Genomic DNA, 25,250 nt, shown 5'->3' with positions numbered 1-25,250 from the left:
AGGTACCTGGAGAATGTACTGGCGAGGGCAGCAGTCGAACATTTTCTGTATCCAGAAAGGCCCGTACACGACCTGCAACATGTGGTCGTGCATTATCCTGCTGAAATGTAGGGTTTCGCAGGGATCGAATGAAGGGTAGAGCCACGGGTGGTAACACATCTCAAATGTGACGTCCACTGTTCAAAGTGCCATCAATGCGAACAAGAGGTGACCGAGACGTGTAACCAATGGCACCCCATACCATCACGCCGGGTGATACGCCAGTATGGCGATGACGAATACACGCTTCCAATGTGCGCTCACCGCGATGTCGCCAAACACGGATGCGACCATCATGATGCTGTAAACAGAACCTGGATTCATCCGAGAAAATGACGTTTTGCCATTCGTGCACCCAGTTCCGTCGTTGAGTACAGCATCGCAGGCGCTCCTGTCTGTGATGCATCGTCAAGGGTAAACGCAGCTACGGTCTCCGAGTAGTTAGTCCATGCTGTCGCAAACGTCGTCGAACTGTTCGTGCAGATGGTTGTTGTCTTGCAAACGTCCCCATCTGTTGACTCAGGGACCGAGACGCGGCTGTACGATCCGTTACAGCCATGAGGATAAGATGCCTGTCATCTCGATTGCTAATGATACGAGGCCGTCGGTATCGAGCACGGCGTTCTGTATCAGCCTCCTAAACCCACCGATTGCATATTCTGCTAACAGTCACTGGATCTCGACCAACGCGAGGAGCAATCTCGTGATACGATAAACTGCAATCGCGATAGGCTATAATCCGACCTACATCAAAGTCGGAACCTTGATGGTACGCATTTCTCCTCCTTACACGAGGGGTCACACCAACGTTTCACCAGGCAACGCCGGGCAACTGCTGTTTGTGTATGAGAAATCGGTTGGAAACTTTCCTCATGTCAGCGCGTTGTAGGTGTCGCCACCGGCGCCAACCTTGTGTGAATGCTCTGAAAAGGTAATCATTTGCATATCACAGCATCTTCTTCCTGTCGGTTAAATTTCGCGTCTGTAGCACGTTATCTTCGTGGCGTAGCAATTTTAATGCCCAGTAGAGTAGCACATGGACAAGACATATCGATGTATGTTGTCACCAATTTCTAACAATAAATATATTGTGAGGAAAAAAAAAGGTGGGTTATTATTTATTGAACGACCATCTTAGCTGGCGATGTGGTACAGTGTCGAGCAGCTGTCGGAAGTGTAGAGAGACAGGACGTGCGGGTCGATGGCAGCTGGCTGTGCTTCCCCGGCGCGCTCGCTGGCCGGAGGAGTCGTCCAGCGTCCAGCGTCCAGGGCCGCCGCGGTCGAGGCCAGTGGACAGGAATGCCGGAGGCGGCGGGGGCAGGGGCTCCCGCTGGGGACCGGCCAGCGCCAGCGCCTGCGTCAAAGTGACCTCCGGGAGTCCCTCAGGGGAACGGCGGTCAGGTCGGAGAGCCCGTCAGGGAAACAGCGAACAGCGGGGACGAGTGCAGCACTCGGTACGTCCGCCGGTGACGAGGGTGGGGGGGGGGGGGGGGGGGGGAGGGGGGGTTGTCTCGTAAAAATGACGCCCGCCGCCTTGACGCCTTCCTCGGCTGTTCCTAAAGGTGGTCTTCTGTGGTGGCGAAGCACGGCTCGAAGTTCTCGCGTCCGTCGGCCGTCGTAATGTACTATATTATTTATTGGTAACGGTGATTGTTGCCGACTTACGTGGTGGGCCTTAATCAAAATGATATTTCATGTTATGTTGATTTACAATTAAATGCTTTTCTGAAGTTCTTCTTTTTTTAACAATATTGATCTTCAGTGGAATTAGACTCGCTGAATCTTAAAACATGAGTATATTAGTTGAACAATGGAATAAACTTTTCATATAAATTTCCTCGGTTAGTCAGCTCACTTTAAAGCGAAACATCTTTAGCTATTAATTACAATTGCGGCCCACACACGCGCGAGAGTATTTTTTCTTACCTCCGTTAACCTTTGCATTGTAGTCGGAGTGCTGGCTCTGGCTCTCGGCTGTTGTACTGAAAATAAGAGTCTTAGAGCTACGTATTTTCCGCAACGTCTGGTGGCTGTGGAGAAAAATGTATATTATGTTAATAGCGGACGAGTTTTTCGCTTCCGCTAATTTTTATAAGCTAATATCGCCACGTAATGGCGTCGTTGGCTGCATCCGCCGCTGCGATTGTTGCACTGTAAATTACTCGAATTCGAGGAAGGCGAACGTGAAATCGGGATCACCTCTTACAAATTAAAAGTGCACAATAATATTAAATCAATATATTATCTGCTTAATTAGTACAAATATGCTTACATTTGCCAGCACTCGCAAGATGTCCGTCTACACGCAACCAAGACAAGAGAAGTAGTGAAGACGACTAAAAAAATTAACAAAATAGCGCATCTTGTAGTCCCTTTAGATCATTTTGTTATATTTCTTTGCCCTCGAAACTTACACAGAGAAATTATTATAATACGGGTACATGATAAAAATGTATATTATTCTATTTTTAAATGTCTTTCTTATAAATACTGTTTTTAAGTCTTTTCTTATATTTCACTAGGGACGCTGTACCGTCTCCAGCACAGAGCGGATTAATGAAACTTTGGGGTTGGGAGCGGTTGCCTAGAACAGAAAGAAGATCCACGTGTTGAATAGGGATGTGAAAATGGAAATGAATTAATAATTGCTCGAATACACTAGACTCTTGCTAAACCGGCCATTCCTCGAACATGTGGCTGCCGGATTAGCGGAAGTGGCGGATTGTTGGGAGTGTCTAAAATTTAGTACAAACACATAGGAATTGTACTTCAGCAAATCAAAAGATGCACTCATTTTTACAGAAAACTTACTCCTTGACTATGTACATGCATATTAGTATCACACGACATTGACTATGGAACATGTTCCAAAGTTTTAATTGTCACCATGATAATATGCGACGGTAGTATGCTTTATAACACAACGGCTTTACAAGCGTTTCACAGGTCGTGCCATGTTTCTGATTGTTCCATAATGTACTCCAGGAAGACGTCTCCAGCATCAGCACCAGCAGTTTCTCTCCTCCTATGTCCACTTCTTCATCAACTTCGTCGTAACTTTCTTGTGAGCTTACGAATACCTCTTTTCTGCTCAAGTTTGGTCGTAAATAGTTGCTCGTCCAACACTGTTGCCAGCAAGAATGGTGTTCTGCGAAAAACCTCAGTTCAGTTTATATCTAATTTCGAGTTTCTGCTTAACGTCTAGCATAACGTGTTTCCTTTTAGAAGCCACAAGAAAAACCACAGTTTCAATGTGTACAGGAATGTTGAACATTGTAATTAACTAACAACATTGTTGCAAACGAAATTTCGTTATTGTAGGCGTCATTTCAGATAGGAACGACTGGAAGCTGGAAGTGTGCCGGATTACTGAGACGTCGGACTACCGAGGGCCGCATTAGCGAGAGTTTAGTGTAATTGTAAAAATTGATTGGAAAAAATAGTTGAGAAAATTGTGAAGGTAATTTATGAATCTTTGCGCAATCGTGGGTGACCTTTAACTGATACCAATGTCAAGAGGCACTGAATATCATTACATTCGAGGCCAATAAACATAATTTGCACGACGTACTGCTGCTTCCAGTACTGTACGGTACCAAATAATCACAGCAACCATTGAAACTGTCGATCTCTCTATAAGTTCTTACACACACGAAGCGAAATACTTTTAGTATAAGTAAACCAAGTTCAAAAGGTGCCTATCAAGTCTGAGTCATTACCTTAACATTAATCCCATTGTGTTTAATCTTGAGTGTGACAACGCCGATGCAGGAAGTCTCCTCCAGATACGGCGTTAGTTATTCTTATCTGCACCGGACCTCATGATGCAGGAGCTCAGCGGCGAGTGAAATGATGAACAGACAGGATTGGGACTTATAACCGTGAGAATAAATATTCCTTTTCTAATAACTTTTCATAATACTTTTAAAGAACGGTCAAAGTACACACTTCTAACAATGCTGGTACGAAGGATGCAAACACACGTCTGTACGCCACAACTTCCCGAAACAAAAAGGTGAAGATACATGAATTAATAAAATGAAGTGTGCATTTCTTACTTTGCTTCGTACAGATATTTAACGATGTATCAAAACACTATCCTTGCCACAAAACAACTCGGTGATTTGGTTGATAGTTCCTACATTTTACATATAGCTTATATATAAGAAGGAAAAACTAAAAATAATATGATTCAATTCAGAGTCCTGCCCTTGAAAGTTGAGGGAAAAAACCTTCAATAACTATTGTTTTAAACTGTTGTGATAGTTAAAAATACCAAACAATTGCAAAAATGTGTGATATTCTAGACAAAAAAGTTTTTAATTTCTCCAAATGTGTAGCATTCATAATGTTTTCTGAGTAAGTTCTTCTATATGATTGTTAACACACACCAAATTGTTTGGATATGCTCCCGAATTGTAAGGGAAACGCAGAGTGCGTGCTCCTGCGGCAGGTCGGAAGCGCTGATATCTGGCGTCCACAGTTCGAACAGGAGGGGCAGCACGAGTCACTCGCATAGGCGGTACATTCTCTCGGCCACACAAAGTGAGGTGGCATGGGGAACACTGAATTAAATGACTAAATCCAATGGCAAAGACTCTAAATTCGCGTGCTTCACTTTGGCGTAGATTACAAAATTTACCATTTGATGTTAATTTACACTCCTGGAAATGGAAAAAAGAACACATTGACACCGGTGTGTCAGACCCACCATACTTGCTCCGGACACTGCGAGAGGGCTGTACAAGCAATGATCACACGCACGGCACAGCGGACACACCAGGAACAGCGGTGTTGGCCGTCGAATGGCGCTAGCTGCGCAGCATTTGTGCACCGCCGCCGTCAGTGTCAGCCAGTTTGCCGTGGCATACGGAGCTCCATCGCAGTCTTTAACACTGGTAGCATGCCGCGACAGCATGGACGTGAACCGTATGTGCAGTTGACGGACTTTGAGCGAGGGCGTATAGTGGGCATGCGGGAGGCCGGGTGGACGTACCGCCGAATTGCTCAACACGTGGGGCGTGAGGTCTCCACAGTACATCGATGTTGTCGCCAGTGGTCGGCGGAAGGTGCACGTGCCCGTCGACCTGGGACCGGACCGCAGCGACGCACGGATGCACGCCAAGACCGTAGGATCCTACGCAGTGCCGTAGGGGACCGCACCGCCACTTCCCAGCAAATTAGGGACACTGTTGCTCCTGGGGTATCGGCGAGGACCACTCGCAACCGTCTCCATGAAGCTGGGCTACGGTCCCGCACACCGTTAGGCCGTCTTCCGCTCACGCCCCAACATCGTGCAGCCCGCCTCCAGTGGTGTCGCGACAGGCGTGAATGGAGGGACGAATGGAGACGTGTCGTCTTCAGCGATGAGAGTCGCTTCTGCCTTGGTGCCAATGATGGTCGTATGCGTGTTTGGCGCCGTGCAGGTGAGCGCCACAATCAGGACTGCATACGACCGAGGCACACAGGGCCAACACCCGGCATCATGGTGTGGGGAGCCATCTCCTACACTGGCCGTACACCACTGGTGATCGTCGAGGGGACACTGAATAGTGCACGGTACATCCAAACCGTCATCGAACCCATCGTTCTACCATTCCTAGACCGGCAAGGGAACTTGCTGTTCCAACAGGACAATGCACGTCCGCATGTATCCCGTGCCACCCAACGTGCTCTAGAAGGTGTAAGTCAACTACCCTGGCCAGCAAGATCTCCGGATCTGTCCCCCATTGAGCATGTTTGGGACTGGATGAAGCGTCGTCTCACGCGGTCTGCACGTCCAGCACGAACGCTGGTCCAACTGAGGCGCCAGGTGGAAATGGCATGGCAAGCCGTTCCACAGGACAACATCCAGCATCTCTACGATCGTCTCCATGGGAGAATAGCAGCCTGCATTGCTGCGAAAGGTGGATATACACTGTACTAGTGCCGACATTGTGCATGCTCTGTTGCCTGTGTCTATGTGCCTGTGGTTCTGTCAGTCTGATCATGTGATGTATCTGACCCCAGGAATGTGTCAATAAAGTTTCCCCTTCCTGGGACAATGAATTCACGGTGTTCTTATTTCAATTTCCAGAAGTGTAGTTTCCACTCTCGGCTTGCCGCGGCATCGAACCCTAGATTGATCACCTTCCTCCGGTTTCGAGCAGAGTGGAAGACTTGGAACCAAAGATTCTACCCGTTCTGTGGCGATCTCGGACACGAATTTCTCGACTTTCGCTATCAGGTGGAGAACTGTAGCGCGCTTTTAGTATGTCATTTGCGCACTACACAAAGGAACCGGATACCTGGGTAATAGCGTGGCGTGCACATGGTACTTCTTCGTGACAATAATGAGTTTCCAAGTGATATCGAAGATATATCAGCAACATTACTTTCTGAGTGTGGTGTGCGTACTGTAAGACCTTCGGTACACACACCATCAGATTATTTGACTTGTCGCTCTAGCGAAGTAGGCGAGTGTCAGCAGTATGTCTCGTGGTCTTATCGTGGCGTGTTTATCTTCTGCCGTTAGATCAGACGATAGAAATGCCACTTGCACGCTTAGAGTAGCAGATTGACGGTGACCAACTTTAAACAGAACTTGATTAATTTTCACACACATTTATTAAAATAATAAAAAGCATAGAAATTACTTAACTTGATTCTGGATGCTGTTTACAATAGACAATCTGAAGTTCCTTTGGTCTTGGTACGTTAATCTTATTCTCACGTATCTCTGATACTTGATAATGTGTCTATACATTTCTCTTCATGGCTATGTACAGGAATATGATAATCTTATTAGTCGCAGACTGAAACTTGACTACAGACTAATGCAGACTGACTAATCGGAGGTCTGTACACTCGTTATAATACCTCGCGCATTCAGGTATCACTGCGCGAGTGCGATCCGTGAGGAGAAAAGGTTCTACGTTAGCAGCAATCTCATTGGATGCGTTACATATTAATACGCGAATCGGCGGAAGCAGAATTTGGTCCATCTCTAAGACAGTGCCATCTCGTAGTGCGGAGACGGACGAGCGCTGCGCCTGCGCTGTTGTGCTTAGCGGGGCGCGCTCTAGTGGGAAAGTTGTTTTCGCGCTGACTAGCGGAACTATGTACACAACACTGAGGATTCTTGCAGACTGGAAAGAGAAAATTTTAATGTGATATTAGTAAACTGAAGGAGTATATGATAACGTTCTGGAGTTAGTAATGTTTGTTAGAGGTAATAATTTCCACGCAACACGGGCGTCCTCAGAAATTCATCCAACAGTTGGCAATAGTCTGAAAACTGTCCTTTTTTTTTACGTAATTGATTCGATGAGATGTAAGACCTGTTACAGCTCAAGACCTAGATGACACAGGACATACGTACAGTAATACGCCAAAATGTCATGATGACTGCCCACCGCGACGCTGGATGCCAGCTGGTGGCGATGCGGGTATGTGACGTGGTAGCTGGAGTGTGTAAGCGGAGCAGACACGGACGGGGGAAGATGTGGACTGCAAATTGGGAAATCCACTGATATAAGCCACTCTGACAAAGAATAGTTTATTATCACACAAAGCCTGCGAACGAGTATCTGGAAAAAGGCGAAGCTGGTCGAATGCTCACGTGCTACTGTCGTGAGCATCTGCGGAAAGAGGCAGCAGGACAATGGTTGGGCGTCCACGACGCTTCACATGCTTGTCTGCTCTGTAAAGCAGGACATGTTCCGGCGTATCGACAGGTGGCGGGACGAAGAAGAAGACTGCAAGAGCAAAGAAGGCGGTGAGACGACATCAGCCAGTAGCCCGCTGACAAGGACCGCACCGTGACAGGAGCGCCCCCTAACTGAAGAGAATATAAGCGCCGCTTCTGCCATCTGTGGCCGGACAGTATTGGGACAGTATTAGCACAGGCCTAGCGAAGAGCACTACGATAACAGCGGCGAGTGACCCATATCAGTTGGAACACCGTTGTAAATTCAAAGTTAAGGACTTTCAATCTACTTGATTGAAATAAAAACTACTGATGGCCTTGGGAGAGCCAGTCCTGACAAAACTCTACCATCTGGTGAGCAAGATGTATGAGACAGGCGAAATACCCTCAGACTTCAAGAAGAATGTAATAATTCCAATCCCAAAGAAATCAGATGTTGACAGATTTGAAAATTACCGAACTATCAGTTTATTAAGTCACAGCTGCAAGATACTAACGCGAATACTTTACAGACGAATGGAAAAACTGATAGAAGCCGATCTCGGGGAAGATCAGTTTGGATTCCGTAGAAATGTTGGAACACGTGAGGCAATAGTCACCCTACGACTTATCTTAGAGAAAAGATTAAGGAAAGGCAAACCTATGTTTCTGGCATTTATAGACTTAGAGAAAGCTTTTGACAATGTTGACTGGAATACTCTCTTTCAAATTCTGTAGGTGGCAGGGGTAAAATACAGGGAGCGAAAGGCTATTTACAATTTGCACAGAAACCAGATGGCAGTTATAAGAGTCGAGGGGCATGAGAGGGAAGCAGTGGTTGGGAAGGGAGTGAGACAGTTATTCAATCTGTATATTGAGCAAGCAGTAAAGGAAACAAAAGAAAAATTCGGAGTATGTATTAAAATCGATGGAGAAGAAATAAAAACTTTGAGGTTCACCGATGACATTGTAATTCTGTCAGAGACAGCAAAGGACTTGGAAGAGCAGTTGAACGGAATGTACAGTGTCTTGAAAGGAGGGTATAAGATGAACATCAACAAAAGCAAAACGAGGATAATGGAATGTAGTCAAATTAAGTCGGGTGATGCTGAGGGAATTAGATTAGGAAATTAGACACTTAAAGTAGTAAAGGAGTTTTGCTATTTGGGGAGCAAAATAACTGACGATGGACGAAGTAGAGACGATATAAAATGTAGACTGGCAATGGGAAGGAAAGCGTTTCTGAAGAAGAGAAATTTGTTATCATCGAGTATAGATTTAAGTGTCATGAAGTTGTTTCTGAAAGTATTTGTATGGAGTGTGGCTATGTATGGAAGTGAAACGTGGACGATAAATAGCTTGAACAAGAACAGAATAGAAGATTTCGAAATGTGGTGCTACAGAAGAATGCGGAAAATTAGATGGGTAGATCACATAGCTAATGATGAGGTATTGAATAGAATTGGAGAGAAGAGGAGTTTGTGGCACAACTTGACAAGAAAAAGGAAGGGACCGGTTGGTAGGACATGTTCTGAGGCATCAAGGAATCACAAATTTAGGGTTGGAGGGAAGCATTAAGGGTAAGAATCGTAGAGGGAGACCAAGAGATGAATACACTAAGCAGATTCAGAAGGATTTAGGTTGCAGTAGGTACTGGGAGATGAAGAAGCTTGCACAGGATAGAGTAGCATGGAGAGCTGCATCGAACCAGTCTCAGGACTGAAGACCACAATAACGTTATTTTCTTGAATTGTTGTCTTTACTTTGCAGGGACGCTCATTTGCTTTAATAATTTCTTGTCATTTTTGATAATCAGTGTTTTCAAGTGGGCGTTGCAAAAAATTTCTTAGCTTGCGTGCCTTATCTGTTTTTTGCAGTTGTCCCTTCCAAAATGCCAACCCCTCCTCTTCCGCCCCCTGCCGGGGCGCCACAGCTGCAAGTATTAGATGCCACACAGCTAATGCAGATGTTTCAGTTCCAGACGCAGCGGATCTCTGCGTTACTCGACACGGTGGAGCAGCTACTGGCCAATGCTGCGCGCCTCACGGAACAAGCACCGCCTACTGCTGTACCGCCTTTTCGACAGTTTCGTGAACAAGAAGAGGAATGGCTAGAGTGGCTGTCCCAGTTCGAAGCCCATACCCTCGCTCACAGTGTACCACGTACTGTGGAACTTCCCTACCTAATATCAACAGTAGAAGTGCAGTGTTTAGGCTCCTACAAAAACTTTTTCCTAACGCCATTCCCACTGAACTTAGCAATAAACAGGTGGTACAGTCGTTAACTGAGCAGGTAGAACCAAGCAATGCCGAGCGATGATTTCTAAGTAATCGCAAGCCAGTGACTTTGTGTTTCGTGCGATCGTTTGGAGCTGTTTCTTGCGTTGGATATGGAGATATTTATGCGATATGTTCCGCTTAGAACATAGCGAGACTCGCCTAGAACGCTCCAGAAATGAAGGTAGCTCACGTTGTATGTAAAAAGTACTGACGGTTTTGAAAGACTTGACTCCACGGCATAAAAAAGTAATATTTCTCACATAAACATAAGCCCATCTCAAAACGACAATGGCTGTTATTACAGGTACAGACACTGTTTCAGCTGATGAGAACAATCTATGTTCATTAGAAAGCTCTTCAGTGCTGTCAAGAAATTCAAAGGGCTCCGTTTCAATGTCTTCACCCTCACTCTCCCCACCACATATACCGGTATCCATAAGAAACAAAGAAAAGTACAAGTACGGAGTTTCTGAAAACAGAAACTTATCCAGAAACCAGTCTCAAAACCAGAGACGCAAGATGTCAGTTACCACTTTCTAGGGAGTATGCTGGCCATCATGCAGAAACCATCGCCCGAAAGTTAGTTTAGAAAAGAATTAAAATGCAGCAGTTTGTACGGAAGGAGCTGCTACAGTCTTCAGCTATCATGCACATTACATCCAGTACTATCACAGACGCGAAATTCCCCCAGCTGATTGTCTGATTTTAAATCCTCTAGCTTACACACACTTCCAATATTTCGGTCGGCTGTCATAAATCTTATTACAACTACAACTCTCTGTCAGCTATGTGCTAAATTGTAAACTATGGGCCGGCCGGTGTGGCCGTGCGGTTCTAGGCGCTTCAGTTTGGAACCGCGTGACCGCTTCGGTGGCAGGTTCGAATCCTGCCTCGGGCATGGATGTGTGTGATGTCCTTAGGTTAGTTAGGTTTAAGTAGTTCTAAGTTCTGGGGGACTGATGACCACAGATGTTGAGTCGCATAGGGCCCAGAGCCATTTGAACCATTTGTAAACTATGGCGAATATATTCACAAATTGTAAACTGATAATGGTTAAAAATGTTTTGTAAACTTAATAATGTGTGCTTAGCTGGCGGTGATCATAAGCTCCTCTTTAGCGATAAAAACTTTGCTGAAATTTGAGTTTGGCTCTCTAATCTACTTTAAACAGACGGCAATGTAAAGTCCAATGTCTCTACACTCATTCTGAAATAATCCTAAAATTTACCTTCACCTTTCTTAAGTCGCCGTACAGATGATTAAATTCTGATACATTCTTCCTCTCCTCGTTCATTTTATGCATCAATTCACGACTGTCTTGAATTCTGAGAGCACCGTTTTCCAGACTGTTACAGCCCCTCCCCCAGCCACAAGGGCAGTGTAAATTCTGACTCGTTGGTGACTATGGAAAAATTGAGCAATAACTTCATTCACTGCCGATATTGCATTAGCGTTGTACCGAAACGCTCATGCTCAAATGTGGTGCTTATTTCAATAAAGATTATGTAATGAATTGAATAAAGACTGTTGCACAGAAATTACTCAATGATCGCCACACCCTGCTAGATCACATATGTAGACATTAGTTGCAATGACGAATACAGTCTTTTTCTACAGACAAGTAGCGATCAGTGGCCATACAGTACCCACGAACACCCCTTGAGCAAACGAAAAGGAACGTAACACAATACACTAATTTAGATTGGCGCCTGACAATTGTTCACTATTATTTGAAATTTGAAACAGTAAAATTTCGTCGGTGTGTTTTGCTGTACAACTTGATTTGGTTGCCAGTTGAGGTTTATGAAGACGTGACATTTTTGTACTCTAGAAGCTAATATTTCCGAGACGGAAATTTCAGCATGGATACGTTTCATTATGGGGCCACATACACATAAAGTAGTCTCGTCACCCAGTCGATAGGCAAGTTCGCTCTATTTTATTGTAGTTTATTGTTAATGCCCAGAATTTGTTAATATGTAATCGTTCTTTCCTTTTGAGATATGCATTGTTCACAGCTACCAAAATCTCGAATATTCCGGCTATAAAAATGTATCTTTAATTTTTTATTTTTCGTGATATAGGTAACGTATCGTAATTTGTTTTTCAAGGAAGATATCATTTTTAAGGTTCTATTGATTTTTGTACATGCTTGTGTTTAACGTGTATTTATGACACTGCAAGTGATTCTTTTAAGTGTAAAAGACTAACAACGCACGTTCCTTCAGGAAAAGCTCTTAAATGTTGCCCAAGAATGTATTGGTAAACGTTAACAATAAATTGCTGATTCATTTGCTTGTTGCCTCACTTGCTGTTAGCTTCTAACAAGTGTGCATATAGAAACAAAAATAATGACACTTCGTGGGCAATAGCTGTAAAACCGGTGTGCAGCAATTTAAGACATCTTCAACGAACGAGATTTCTTAAAGGAAAACACACCATTTCTTAAATTTATTACCTTTCTCTTTTAATTTTAGTTCCATCCTCCTATATAATTTTCTTTGCGTAGTTCAGTGTAAATCGTACACGTCTTTTCTATACTCGTAAACTGAATGAATTCTCACTAGTGGTAACTCCCCCCCCCCCCCCCCCCCCCCCCCCACACACACACCGCTCCTGTGGGCGCCACTGGTTCAGATGGTAGTCACGTGGAGAGGAAGGAACTTGCGCATGTTTGACGAGCATGGAGAGTTGCTTCAGACCAGTCTTTGAACGGAAGATAACACCAGATGAAAAATATCCCACAAAAGTAATTAAATGTATCACTGTTGTACAGAATTACACATTGTGTAAACTTTCTACAAAAAGTGAAAGGAAAACAAAATCTACGCCTTATTTTTTATGTCAGAAATTTCACATTGATTTTAGGATCATGTATAACAAGTAACAGATTTTATTTGCTTGCCATAAATTGTTAACAGTGCATAAATTATTAAATAGAAATAAGAAGAAAAGGGCTATAAATAAGTGTTGAGAACATTCCACAAATTAAGTTTTCATTATAATTTTAGTTTCCATTTCCCTGCTTTGAGACAAGTAAACTAATTGGTTACGTCGTCCAAGTCAAATTTAGTAGTGATTCGTATTCTGTCGATAAGCTAGCTGCATTTTACAGTCTGCTTCACCTACACTCGACCTTGAATAGTCTTTTAACATTTTTAATTTGCTGAAACTGCATTGACAAGATTCTGGAGTCATTGGAATTATCATATACATACTAAAAAGCTATTTCGAACTTTGGATAAGCACATCGTAATACATACTTTGCAATAAACTTAAAAAAATCCATATGGGAAGCTTTGTCATTGTTGTCCAACATTTATTTCTGTTGCAATATGAAAGCCGCTATTTAGTTAAACAGTTCACCTGCACTGATATTTCTGCTATATTGGGCAAATATAGAACTCTCACTACAGGCGTTCCTGACAGGAAATTCAAATGAGCTCAAATGGTATGTTGTATATGAGATGAGTTTCCCATTTCAAATATTACGCTCTCAAATATTTTGAAGAATTCTATCTTAATCAAGTCGTCGACAGATATCGGCAAAAATAGGAAGCCCTCGCCTAAACCGCATGTTGTTTGGTTCAAGACACGGTGACCAGCCTTTGAGATCCTACAATACTATAGCGGAAGCAGCAGCAAAAACTCCATTGTTGAATACACGCAAACTGTTCGGCAGTAGTCATTTCTTAGTGACGCTACTTGGGCCTAACGACGCTGTGACAACAGAGTCCGGTTACAGTCTCAAGCCGAGGAGGGCGTTCCTTCTCGCAGGCAGAAGACAAGACAGGAGAGCGTGCGCTAGAATAACTCGCACACCCCTCCCCCGATTAATTCTCAAAACTTCTTTCGTTTATGCCAGCTTCTGCTTCTCTGAGCCCGCGTCTCGCCGCAAAGACACAGGCTGGTAAACAAAGGCCATTAACCGAGAGTTAACTCCCAAAGTATTTTTGATAAATTACTGCCCTCCGCCAAAGCCACGTCTTTGGAATCATTCCAGATAAAATAGTAAAATCGGTCACCGCAAAATCCATTTTCCAATAAGAAATGACTTTCTTCACATATGCAGTGTCAACGCGACATTTCAAAAGACGTAAATATATGGCATATCTTCAGTTATACACTGAAGCGCCAAACAAACTTGTATAGGCATGCGTATTCAAATATAGAGATATGTAAACAGGCAGAATGCGGCGCTGCGGTAGGCAGCGCCTATATAAGACAAGTGTCTGGTACAGCTATTACATCGGTTACTGCTGCTACAATGGCAGATTATCAAGATTTAAGTAAGATTGAACGTGGTGTTATAGTTGGCGCTCGAGCGATGTGACTCGGCATCTCCCAGGTAGCGATGAAGCGGGGATTTCCCCTACGACCATTTCATGAGTGTACCGCGAATGCCAGGAATCCGATAAAACATCAAATTTCCGACATCGCTACGACCGAAAAAAGATCCTACAACAGCAGGACCAACGACGACTAAAGAAAGCCGTTCAGTGTGACTGAAGTGCAACCCTTCCGCAAATTGCTACAGATTCCAGTGCTGGGCCATCAACAAGTGTCAGCGTCCGAGCCATTCAACGAAACATCATCGATATGGGCTTTCGGAGCCGAAGGCCCACTCTTGTACCCTTGGTGACTGCACAACACAAGGCTTTACGCCTCGCCTTTGCCCGTCAACACCGACGCTGGACTGTTGATGACCGGAAACATGGTGCACGGTCGGACGAGTCAAGTTCCAAATTGTATCGAGCGGATGGACGTATACGGGTATGGAGACAACCTCATGAATCCATGGACCCTGCATGTCAGCAGTAGACTGTTCAAGCTGGCGCAGACTCCGTAGTAGTGTGGGGTGTGAGGAGTTGGAGTGATATGGGACCCCTGATACGTCTACATACGATTCTGGCAGGTGCCACGTACGTACGCATCCTGTCTGATCACCTGAATTCATGTCCATTGTGCGTACCGACGGACTTGGGATATTCCAGCTGGGCATTGAGACACCCCACACGTCCAGAATTTCTACAAGGTGGCTCCAGGAACACTCTTCTGAGTTTAATCACTTCCAATGGCGACCAAACTCCCCAAACATGAACGTTATTGAGCATATCTGGGACGCCTTGCAACGTGCTGTTTACAAGAGATCTTCACCACCTCGTACTCTTGTGGATTTATGGACAGCCCTGCAGGGTCCATGGTGTCGATTCCCTGCTGCACTATTTCAGACGTTAGTCGAGTCCACGCCACGCCACGTCGTGTTGCGGCAATTCTGTCTGCTCGCCTGGGCCCTACACGTTACTAGGCAGGTGTGCCAGCTTATTGGGCTCTTCAGTGTTTATTCCCCGTTATACGTGTTGGAAGGCTTACTAACCAAAATATAATGGATGACAAACACCAAATTTTCAAATAGCACACTTGCTTGTTGACGTTAGAGTGTCAAACTTCAGCAGGCTCTATGTCTATTCAGCGAAGTAGATGCTGTCAGGCAGTGCTTTAAATGCCTCCGATACGGGCACATGAGCAATGTCGGTCTCAAAGGAGACTCAACAAATGTAGTGGTCCTCTTTGTGTAGAATCCTATGCCTCACCTGTTGATATTTTGCGCACTGTGGCGCTCCACACCCACCTGTGGATCGATCCCGTCCTGAATGTCATAGATGACGAAGAGCCCAGGAAGTAGCTACGGTTAATAACATAGGCTTGAGGGATGCGCTGAACATTACTTGCAAGCTAACCTTCCCTTGCGTCATAGGGAGACAAAAACTTTTTCTATCCTCGACCGATAGTTTCTGCTCAAACAAGTACAGCGCTTCAGATCACCAAAATAAAGAACTTTTCCCGCCGGTGCCCACTTCAAGCTTAGATGGTTATCAACGCGTGAATGGTATTGGTGGCAAACGTGTGGATGAGCCTCCTCAGACAAACATTGCTCACCGACCTTACCGCCGACCCTAACACGCATGAGTGGTCTAGTACCGAAACCTGCTGTTCCCCACGCAGCCTGCAATCATTCCTATGTGCCTGCTGCACTCAGGGCAACAACTTGGCTAGTACCTAATCAACGACAGCCTATAGTTCACAACGAACTAATCGATAAGGTGAATACTATATACATTGTCACTCGAAAAAGGCGACTATGAACGACAACGATATCAGGCCTCTCGTAACAGGTATCTTCGATTCTTTCCCATCCTAAATCATGAAGCCTATGAAAGTATTGCAGTGGAACGCAACGTCATCTAATTCCAACAGAGAAAGCTTACAAAGAGAACTATGCATCAGTCAGCCTGATATATCCTGTTACGTGAAAAATGGTTCAAGTCTCAGCAGACTGTTCGCTTCAAAAATTATTTCATGATATGGAAAGGTAGGGTCGCTGTAGTAGTAAAAAAATGCGCTGCTGCATAAAAGATTCCCGTTAACTGCAAAAAACAATGAAATCAAAGTAGTTGCTGTGTAGATACAAGCTGCTCACAAAACCTTTACAGTGGTAGTCTCTGAGTATAAAGCTCCCCAATTACAATCGCGGAACATGACTTGAGACTCCTAATAAACGAGCTTCCGTCTCCATTTGTAATAGGTGGTGACCCGAATTCCCATCATGTTGCTTGGGGAGAAGACATTACTGACAGGAATGGCAGGTCTTTGACGGATGTGATCTAAGTGTGTGTGTGTGCGTGCGTGTGTGTGTGTGTGTGTGTGTGTGTGTGTGCGTGCGTGTGTGTGTGTGTGTATGTGTGTGGTTGCATCCGAAGGAGCCAGCAGTTGTGGCCGAGCGGTTCTAGGCGCTTCAGTCCGGAACCGCGCTGGTGCTACAGTCGCAGGTTCGAATCCTGCCTCGGACATGGATGTGTGTGATGTCCTTAGGTTGGTTAGGTTTAAGTAGTTCTAAGTTCTAGGGGACTGATGACCTCAGAAGTTAAGTCCCATAGTGCTCCGAGCCATTTGATTTTTGTCTAGGGGACTGATGACCTCAGATGTTAAGTCCCATAGTGGTTAGAGCCATTTGAACAATTTTTGAAGCCTCTGGAGGGCGGTCATCAGAGCCTGTACGCTGGCTGCGTGAGGCGAATGAGGCTATAGCACACAGATAAGGAGAACCTAAAATACTACGTAAGACCACTTCTTTACATGAGCACACGTGACTCCTCTGAACGAGACAATGGGTCAAGGGAAGCAAGGCAGACCATTAGTGACGTCTGATCTGGAGAGCCACTAAGAGGCAAGTCCAGAAAAGAAGATCGACGGATCATAAAAATAACTACGGTATGAGCCAGTCGTCCTCTAACACACTAAAAGTGGCGACCTATGAGCTTAGGTAGAAGTGAAGACAAAACACGAAATTGTAAAACACGTGCCACATTCAGCTCATTATCACCTACGCTAGACGACAGACCTGTCAGTAGACCAGCTTGAGCCCTTCCGTCATTATATAAAGACAGTTGGATAAAATGTGGCGAACCGTAACCAGCACACCACATGCACCACGAACAGGTGGTTCTTCACGTCTGAGAAGGAAGGCGTGGGTCTGGAGGCTGCGTCCTATCCGAAGTCGCGCTGAACAGACTTCATCAATTCGAACTGGGCGGAAGGAGGTGCTCCACGGCCTCACTGTCTCTTTTATTGATCGCAACTTATTTTCCGTCACGCCCAGCCACTCTTCCTCCCAAAGACGCGTGACAGACCTTCGCAGCACGACAGTGCAGCGCGCAGAGTGATACGGCAGTCATTTACGCTGGGAAGGCTACACACCTCCTTGGACGTGGTATCGGCCAACTCATTCCCACGCACGTGTCCTGTTATCCAGCAGAATGGACCTCCTTTCCTTGCCAATGCAAGTGCAGGATGGCGTGAATGTTCTGGACACTTCTGTCTGCTGTGTACGTAGACTGGATTGTCTGCAGCGCAATAAGCGAGTCAGAGCAGATGAGGAATTCGGATCCACGCTCAGGTTTCATCTGGTCTACAGCTTTCAAAAGCGCTTAAAGTTCGGCGTCACAGATAGTACACGCACAAGGCGGACGGAACCTAAAGACAGAGGCAGGTAAAATGACAGAACAATCGACAGCATTCCTCCCTTTGCACCCATTTGTGTATACCACGTTACAGTCCTGGTGTTCATTTAAAGTGATAAGAAATTAATGCTTAAAAACGTAGTCTGGACTGAACAATTTGTTGCTCTCTGTCAAATCTAAAATTATCCTCGGTTTCAATAACAACCAGGGCTGAGCTTTGCCCCAATACCCATGCTGAATGTTTGGTGGAGACACTTCCAGATCCAATAACAGCTGCTTTGCCCGTACACCGAACGGTTCCGTCCCTCATGGACGACTTCGATAGAGTCGTTATAAGGATGCACAGACATTAATACCCTCGTGCTCATAAATTAAGGATATTACTGATGCATGGTGAAACAACGCTCTGGTGGGCGGATTGCGGGTTTAGATCACCTCGGGGTGTGACCATGCGGTGCATCTGACCTGTGGTCGTCGCACGGTGGCGCTGCCAGCAGTCCACATACGCAGAGGTGTGTTGGTGCATGGCAGAGTACGGTGAAGCGAGTAAGTGTTCAGACGTTTTCAGACGTGATAATGGTGACTGTGTGTTGAAAATGGTTCAAAGAACACATACTGATGGCGTTATGAGGGGTAGAATTCTAGGGCGACTGGAGGCTGCTGAAACGCAGCAGGTCGTAGCAGGGGCCCTCCATCTGCCACAAAGTGTGATCTCAAGATTATGACAACGATTCCAGAAGACAGGAAACGTGTCCAGGCGTTACAGTATGGAACGTCCGCAGTGTACAACACCACAAGAAGACAGATATGTCAGCATCAGTGCCCGCAGACGGCCACGAAGTACTGCAGGTAGCCTTGCTCGGGACCTTACCGCAGCCACTGGAACAGTTGTCTCCAGATACACAGTCTACAGACGAATGAACATACATGGTTTATTCGCTCGGAGACCTACAAGGTGCATCCCACTGACCCCTGGTCACAGGAGAGCCCGTAAAGCCTGAGGTCAAGAACACAGTACACGGTCATTGGAACAGTGGTCCCAGGTTATGCTGACAGACGATCCGAAGTATAGTCTGAATAGTGATTCTCGTCGGGGTTTCATCTGACGTGAACCAGGAACCACATACCAACCCCTTAATGTCCTTGAAAGGGACCTGTATGGAGGTAGCGATTTGATGGTGTGGGGTGGGACTATTGATTGGTGCAGGTACACCCCTGCATATCTTTGACAGAGGAACTGTAACAGGTCAGGTGTATCGGAAACGTCATTTTGCCCCAGTATGTCCGCCTTTTCAGGGATGATAACGCACGGCCCCACCTAGCTGCCATCGTGGGGGAGTACCTTGAAACAGAAGATATCAGGCGAATGGAGAGGCCTGCCTGTTCTCCAGACCTAAACCCCATCGAGTACGTCTGGGATGCCCTCGATCGACGTATCGCTGCACTCTTCAAACCCCTATGACACTTCAGGAGCTCCGACAGGCACTGGTGCAAGATTAGGAGCCTATACCCCATCAGTTGCTCGACCACCTGATCCAGAGTATGCCAACCTGTTGTGCGGCCGTGTACGTGTGCACGGTGATCATATCCCATATTGATGTCGTGGTACATGCGCAGGTAACAGCGGCGTATTGTAGCACATGTGTTTCCGGACGGTTTTCTCAACTTATCACCAATACCGTGGACTTACAGATCTGTGTCGTGTGTGTTTCCTATGTGCCTATGCTATTAGCGCCAGTTTCGTGTAGTGCCACGTTGTGTAGCACCACCTTCTGCAATTATCCTTAATTTATGAGCGTGAGTGTAGCTGCAGGGAAAGCCAGCGAAGTCGGAAACGACAGGAAGTAGAGCGCCTTTTTAGCCACAAGGAAATCCCAACGAGCAGCTAATGGCGGCTGCCCTGCCGCTACACACAAGGTCCATACAGGGCTCGTCCTGTAGGCTCCTGTGGCCAGTCTGATGCCTCGTGGTGTACGGAGTCCAGCATTTTTCTATATGTTGGTCGTGCTGAGCCATAGACCGTACATCCACGTCAATAAGCGATCGAACGAAACGCTTAAAGAACTGCATGAAGCAGTATCTATCTGCTCCCCGTTCTTCCCATTCAAGCACTTCATGATATCCAGCGCTTTAAGGGCTCGCGTTGATGTTATCGAAGACAATACCCTAGTGATAGTCACCGATGGTGCTCCAACTGTGGTTTCTACTCCCTTACATAGTTTTGCAATAGATATAACGCTTTGCACCCCTTGTTTTAATGAACTTTCTAACTGGCATGCTAAAACCGACTCAATGGAGTCAGGTCATCTCACAATAGAATTTTTCATTAAAATAAACTTTGATACTAAGCTGTCGACTGTTTATGTAGATAGTAAATGAAAAATTGCAGAAGCCATCTGTGACAAGTATAGGGACATGGTTCGAAGAAACCTCGAGACTATACAGAGCAACTTACAGGAAAAAGAAGCATACTAAATTTTAATAAATGCTATAGATGCCGCGGCGGATATCGCCATTCCTAAGAATAAAGCATTTACTGTTATGAAGCAACATTCCGATTATTGTCTCTCGGGGTGTGCCCCAGGGTGCAGTTTTAAGCCCCCTCTCGTATATTCCGTGTGTTATACTTATGGTTTAGAAAGAATAACCAATGTCCCGACAAAAAATTTACAATACACCGACGATGTTCGTGCTTAATCGACTGCAGGCTCATATATTCAGGCTGAAACGGAATTACACACACTGGTACAGAACACATCGATGAATAACAGTCTATCAATCGGTTGGAGATTTCTGCTGAGAAATCGTGATCGTATCTTTTCAAAAATCAAACTCTGCTTGCATTTTGATCACCCCAAATGCGGAAAGTACACTTTCCAGATAAAATCTCATGATCGATTCCTCGTCATGATATTTGACTCTGAGCTCAGGTGGGCGCTTCACATAAATGTATTGCTGGTAAACGCAAGAAAGGATTGAATGTAAGTCGCCCTCTCAGCCGTGTACAGTGAGGAACGTATCAAAGTATTCGACTCATGGTGTATCGGGGCAATATTCGATCTCGACTGGGCTACGATTGTATGCTGCATCACAATGTGCCTAAGACTTACCACTTAAAATTAGATAGTCTTCAGTTCACAGCCATTCGCACCTGCTTTGCTGACATGCGTTCGACACGCACAAATGCTCTTCTCGCGGAGGTAGAAGAGATGCCGTTAAGCATTAGACATCAGATGGTGTGAGGTCAATTTTTCATTCAAGGAAAGGCCTCCAAGGAAAGTCCTGTGTATAAGAGTAGAGACTACATTTACCAATTACGGAAAGCCTCCAACAAAAGTATGTAAGAGTGATTCCGAATCAGAAGCTGAAGTAAACCATATTTTGTTCTAGTGCTCCAAATTTGACAACGAACGATCGCAATTTCTGAGCACTTTGATGTCTATTGGTTACCTTCCCCCTCAATCAGTATCTTTTTTTTTATTTCTAAAGACAATCGTATAACGTGATTGTCAGTTTTCTTAAGACTATAGGAAAAAATCTGCAGAATTCATTTTTTTCTGCAGAATTCATTTTTTTCATTTATTTGTACGTGTTGTTATTCAATTTAAGAGGTAGTGTCAAGTGATTGGATGAGTATGTCCAGCTAACTTATCAAACTATTTGTTAAACATTTCTTGTGGCAAAAGCTTGAGATTTCAATTCTGTATATAAGCATTTTTGCGTTTCCTTTGTACAATCATGTATTCTGTGTAAACAAGTGTTCTCGATCGCTAAATACGGTAGACACTCTGGAGGCCAAATAAAACAAAAAAAATAAGAAAAAGAAATAATTCACTCTCTTGTTTACTTGCCGATATTAATCGGAGATAACTTCTGTGCGTAGCAACCAAGCTACAACAATGTCGTTGCATAATGTGAATACTAACATATTAATTCGTTTTAAAATTAGCCACAAACAAAGTCTCTTTCTTTCATGAATTAATCATCTTCCACTTTCAATAAGTTCCTGGAGATAATTTCTCTCCTTTTTAACCTTAAAAATATGAATTAAAGTCTCTCTTAGGAGCCTGACAAATCTGAGCTTATATTCCTATTTCTTTTGGAATTAATATCTTTGCTTTTTATAACATGTCAGACTTTGCCTTATTTTATTTCTGACTTCATTTCACCACTTTACAATATTTGCAAATTGTTCGTTTGCTATAAAACTGACGTCTACTTTTTAAAGATCTTCGAATATTGAATATTGGCAAATGAGATTCGGAACACTATTTTTATTTTCAAAACAGAAACTATTCTGTCTTTATTGTCTGTTTCCTTTCATGAGTTGGAACAAATCAGGTTTGATTTTACTAGGGCTCCCCAGTCAAACAAGACCCTCAAAGCGAAAAAAAAAAAAAAAAAAAAAAAAAAAACCTGAGTGTCACTTGACTTTCTGCGGACCCATTACCATTGAAATTATTTAAAACGCTCGATAGGAGACACAATTAGGGTGTCTTCAATAATAATTGTTCTTGCATTGCGTTTAGGGTTTTATAGGAAAAGACACTAAATTCGAGAACTCGCTTGGAAAATTCCTGTCAACTTAGATTGGTTTTCGCTGTATCACATACAACAGTAGGCCGTCCGTTCCATTGATTACAAAGATAACACAGTCCGTGTACCTATAGAGAGGTTTCCAAACATTAAATAAAATACATCGACGCTCACGCTGAAGTCGCAAAATAAACCCTTGCAGAATATTTCAAAGTCACTATTTTCTAAGAGCTTGTTTTCATCTTCAAATCCACTAAGACAACAACGCAGAGGCACTATTTCCTTAGCGCGTGCATTCCCCATCTTCAAATACTAATAAAGATTTCGCGTGATAGCGTCACTTATCTCCCACAAGAAAATGGAAAATCTCCAATCTGAGATACGGATCGCCTACAAACGAGTGGCTTTCAAGTTACGCTTCGTTCAGTAACTGTTTTGGCATAAAATCACCAACTACGAGAAACCAATCCTAAATATATCGTAGCCACTACTGCTGCCTCAGACAAAATATTAATTTCCCAAATAAATCAATCACTTCACGCTTTTCGTCCCAGAAAAACAAAAAAAAATTATCACAGATCGGCGTAAATATATTTCAAGCAAGCCGATAATAATCTCACGGAATTCACCTAAACGACTGTAGCGTTTGATTCGAATTGTCCCGAGTCTCATCCGATTCGGACTAATGTTAGTCCGGCTACCAAGAAACAACACTTAAATTGAGTTTCTCATAGGAGAAACCAAGAACCACTTACGATGAACAAACATAGCACGCTAATTCTCCCTTTTAACCGTAGCTAGTCTTTCATTGCGGCTGTCATTGGAGTCTTGCGGTGGCCAGCTGCCTCGTAGATGTTATCTTTGCCGCAAGCCGCAATTGTCTTGTCGTCCATGCGTAGTTGAGTTGCTGACTTTGGCCGCATTCTGCTGCTCAGATGTTTTCAGGCGACAACCTCTACAACAGCTTACAAAATTCATATATACTGAAGCGTCAAAGAAACTGGTATAGGCATGCGTATTCAAATACAGAGATATGTAGACACGCAGAATACGGCGCTGCGGTCGGAAACGCTTATGTAAGACAACAAGTGACTGGCGGAGTTGCTATGTCGGTTACTGCTGCAACAATGGCGTAAGTGAGTTTGAACGTGGTGTTATAGCCGGCGCACGAGCGGTGATACACAGCATCTCCGAGGTAGCGATGAAGTCGGGATTTTCTCGAAAGAACATTTCGCGAGTGTACCGTGAATATCAGGAATCCGGCTGGAGAAAGATCCTGCAAGAACGGGACCTGCATGACAACAGGGGACTGTTCAAACTGGTGAGGCTCTATAACGATTTGGGTTGTGTGCAATTGGAGTGATATGGGACCCCTGATACGTCTAGATACGACTCTGGTAGGTGTCACGTACGTAAACATCCTATCAGATCAGCTACATCTATTCATGTCCATTGCGCATTCCGACGGTCTTGGGCAATTCCAGCAGGACAATGCGACACCCGAAACGTCCAGAATTGCTACACAGTGGCTCCATGAACGATCTTCTGAGTTCAAACACTTCCGCTGGCCATCAAATTCCCCAGACGTGAACATTTTTGGATGCCTTACAACGTGCTGTTCAGAAGATATCTCCACTTCCCCGTACTCTTACGGATTTATGGACAGCCGTGCAGGATTCACGGTCCCAGTTCCCTCCTGCACTACTTCAGACATTAGTCGAGTCCTGCTACGTCGTATTGTGGAACTTCTGCGTGCCCGCGGGGGCCCTACACGATATTAGGCAGGTGTACCAGTTTCTTTGGCTCTTCAGTGTAGCAACAGCTAGCGAACAACTAATTAAATGCACGTTTATTTTCATAACAGTAAATTTTCATAATAAGATCAGGCGACAACCACTAGTGATGCCGATGTAGCGAAACAAAAATTTGGCGCATTACACATGACATCATAGTTCGGGAACTTTTAAGTTTATGAATGGCTGCAAGTGGTCTCCAAGTAGCCGAACGTCCAGAGGACCCAGTCCATTCCACGTAACAACGGCCCACACGACTATAGAGCCACTACCAGCTTCCACAATGGCTTGTTGACAACTTAGGCCAACGGCTTCATGTCTTGTGCGCCTCCCTCGAACCCTGTGATCAAATTTTACTAACTGAAATCGGGCCGCAGCTGATCAGGTCGTGATTTTCCAGTCGTCTGGTGTCCAACCGATGTGCTCACGCGTATGAGAGAGGCGCTGAAGGCGATGTGGTGCTGTTGGCAAAGGCGCTCTCCTCAGTCGTATGTTTCTATAATCCATTAACGGCAGAATTCGCCGTACTGTCCTAACTGATATGCTCGTCCTAGGTCCCATATTGATTCTGCGGTTTTTTCACGCAATGATGCTTGTCTGTTAGCACTGGCAACTCTTATCAAAACCCACTGTTCGTCAGAGTTTCGAGTCCTCCCTCAACATGGATGTGTGTGTTGTCCATAGCGTTTAAGTTAGTTTAAGTTAGATTAAGTTGGGTGTAAGCTTAGGGATGACCTAAGCAGTTTGGCCCCATAAAATCTTACCAAAAATTTAAATTTTTTGTACAAACAGATTTTGTAGTGTTTTGAATTTTCTGGTTAGTGCTGCGGCTGGATTTCCGTATTTTTTTTATCGGTAGTTAGCTTAGCTATAGTTCAAGAAGACAAGCCTATACTCTTTCTTACCATATCTCTTC

At 44.6% G+C, this 25,250-nt stretch overlaps 1 protein-coding gene across 1 annotated transcript in view; it reads right to left on the bottom strand.

The window, feature by feature from the left end:
• Positions 1–1,153: 1,153 nt before the first annotated feature.
• The window catches only part of LOC124803474 (15-hydroxyprostaglandin dehydrogenase [NAD(+)]-like), a 148,912-nt gene continuing 124,815 nt past the window's right edge, over positions 1,154–25,250 (bottom strand). Inside the window, exon 7 of the mRNA XM_047264666.1 lies at positions 1,154–1,393. Coding sequence (XP_047120622.1) covers positions 1,154–1,393 — 240 coding nt within the window. The remainder of the gene's footprint in view (positions 1,394–25,250) is intronic.

Source organism: Schistocerca piceifrons, chromosome 6 (assembly GCF_021461385.2).
Source record: "Schistocerca piceifrons isolate TAMUIC-IGC-003096 chromosome 6, iqSchPice1.1, whole genome shotgun sequence".
Taxonomy (NCBI): Eukaryota; Metazoa; Arthropoda; class Insecta; order Orthoptera; family Acrididae; genus Schistocerca; species Schistocerca piceifrons.
Note: the sequence above shows the minus strand (reverse complement) of the source record. Positions and strands in the feature narration are given on the sequence as shown.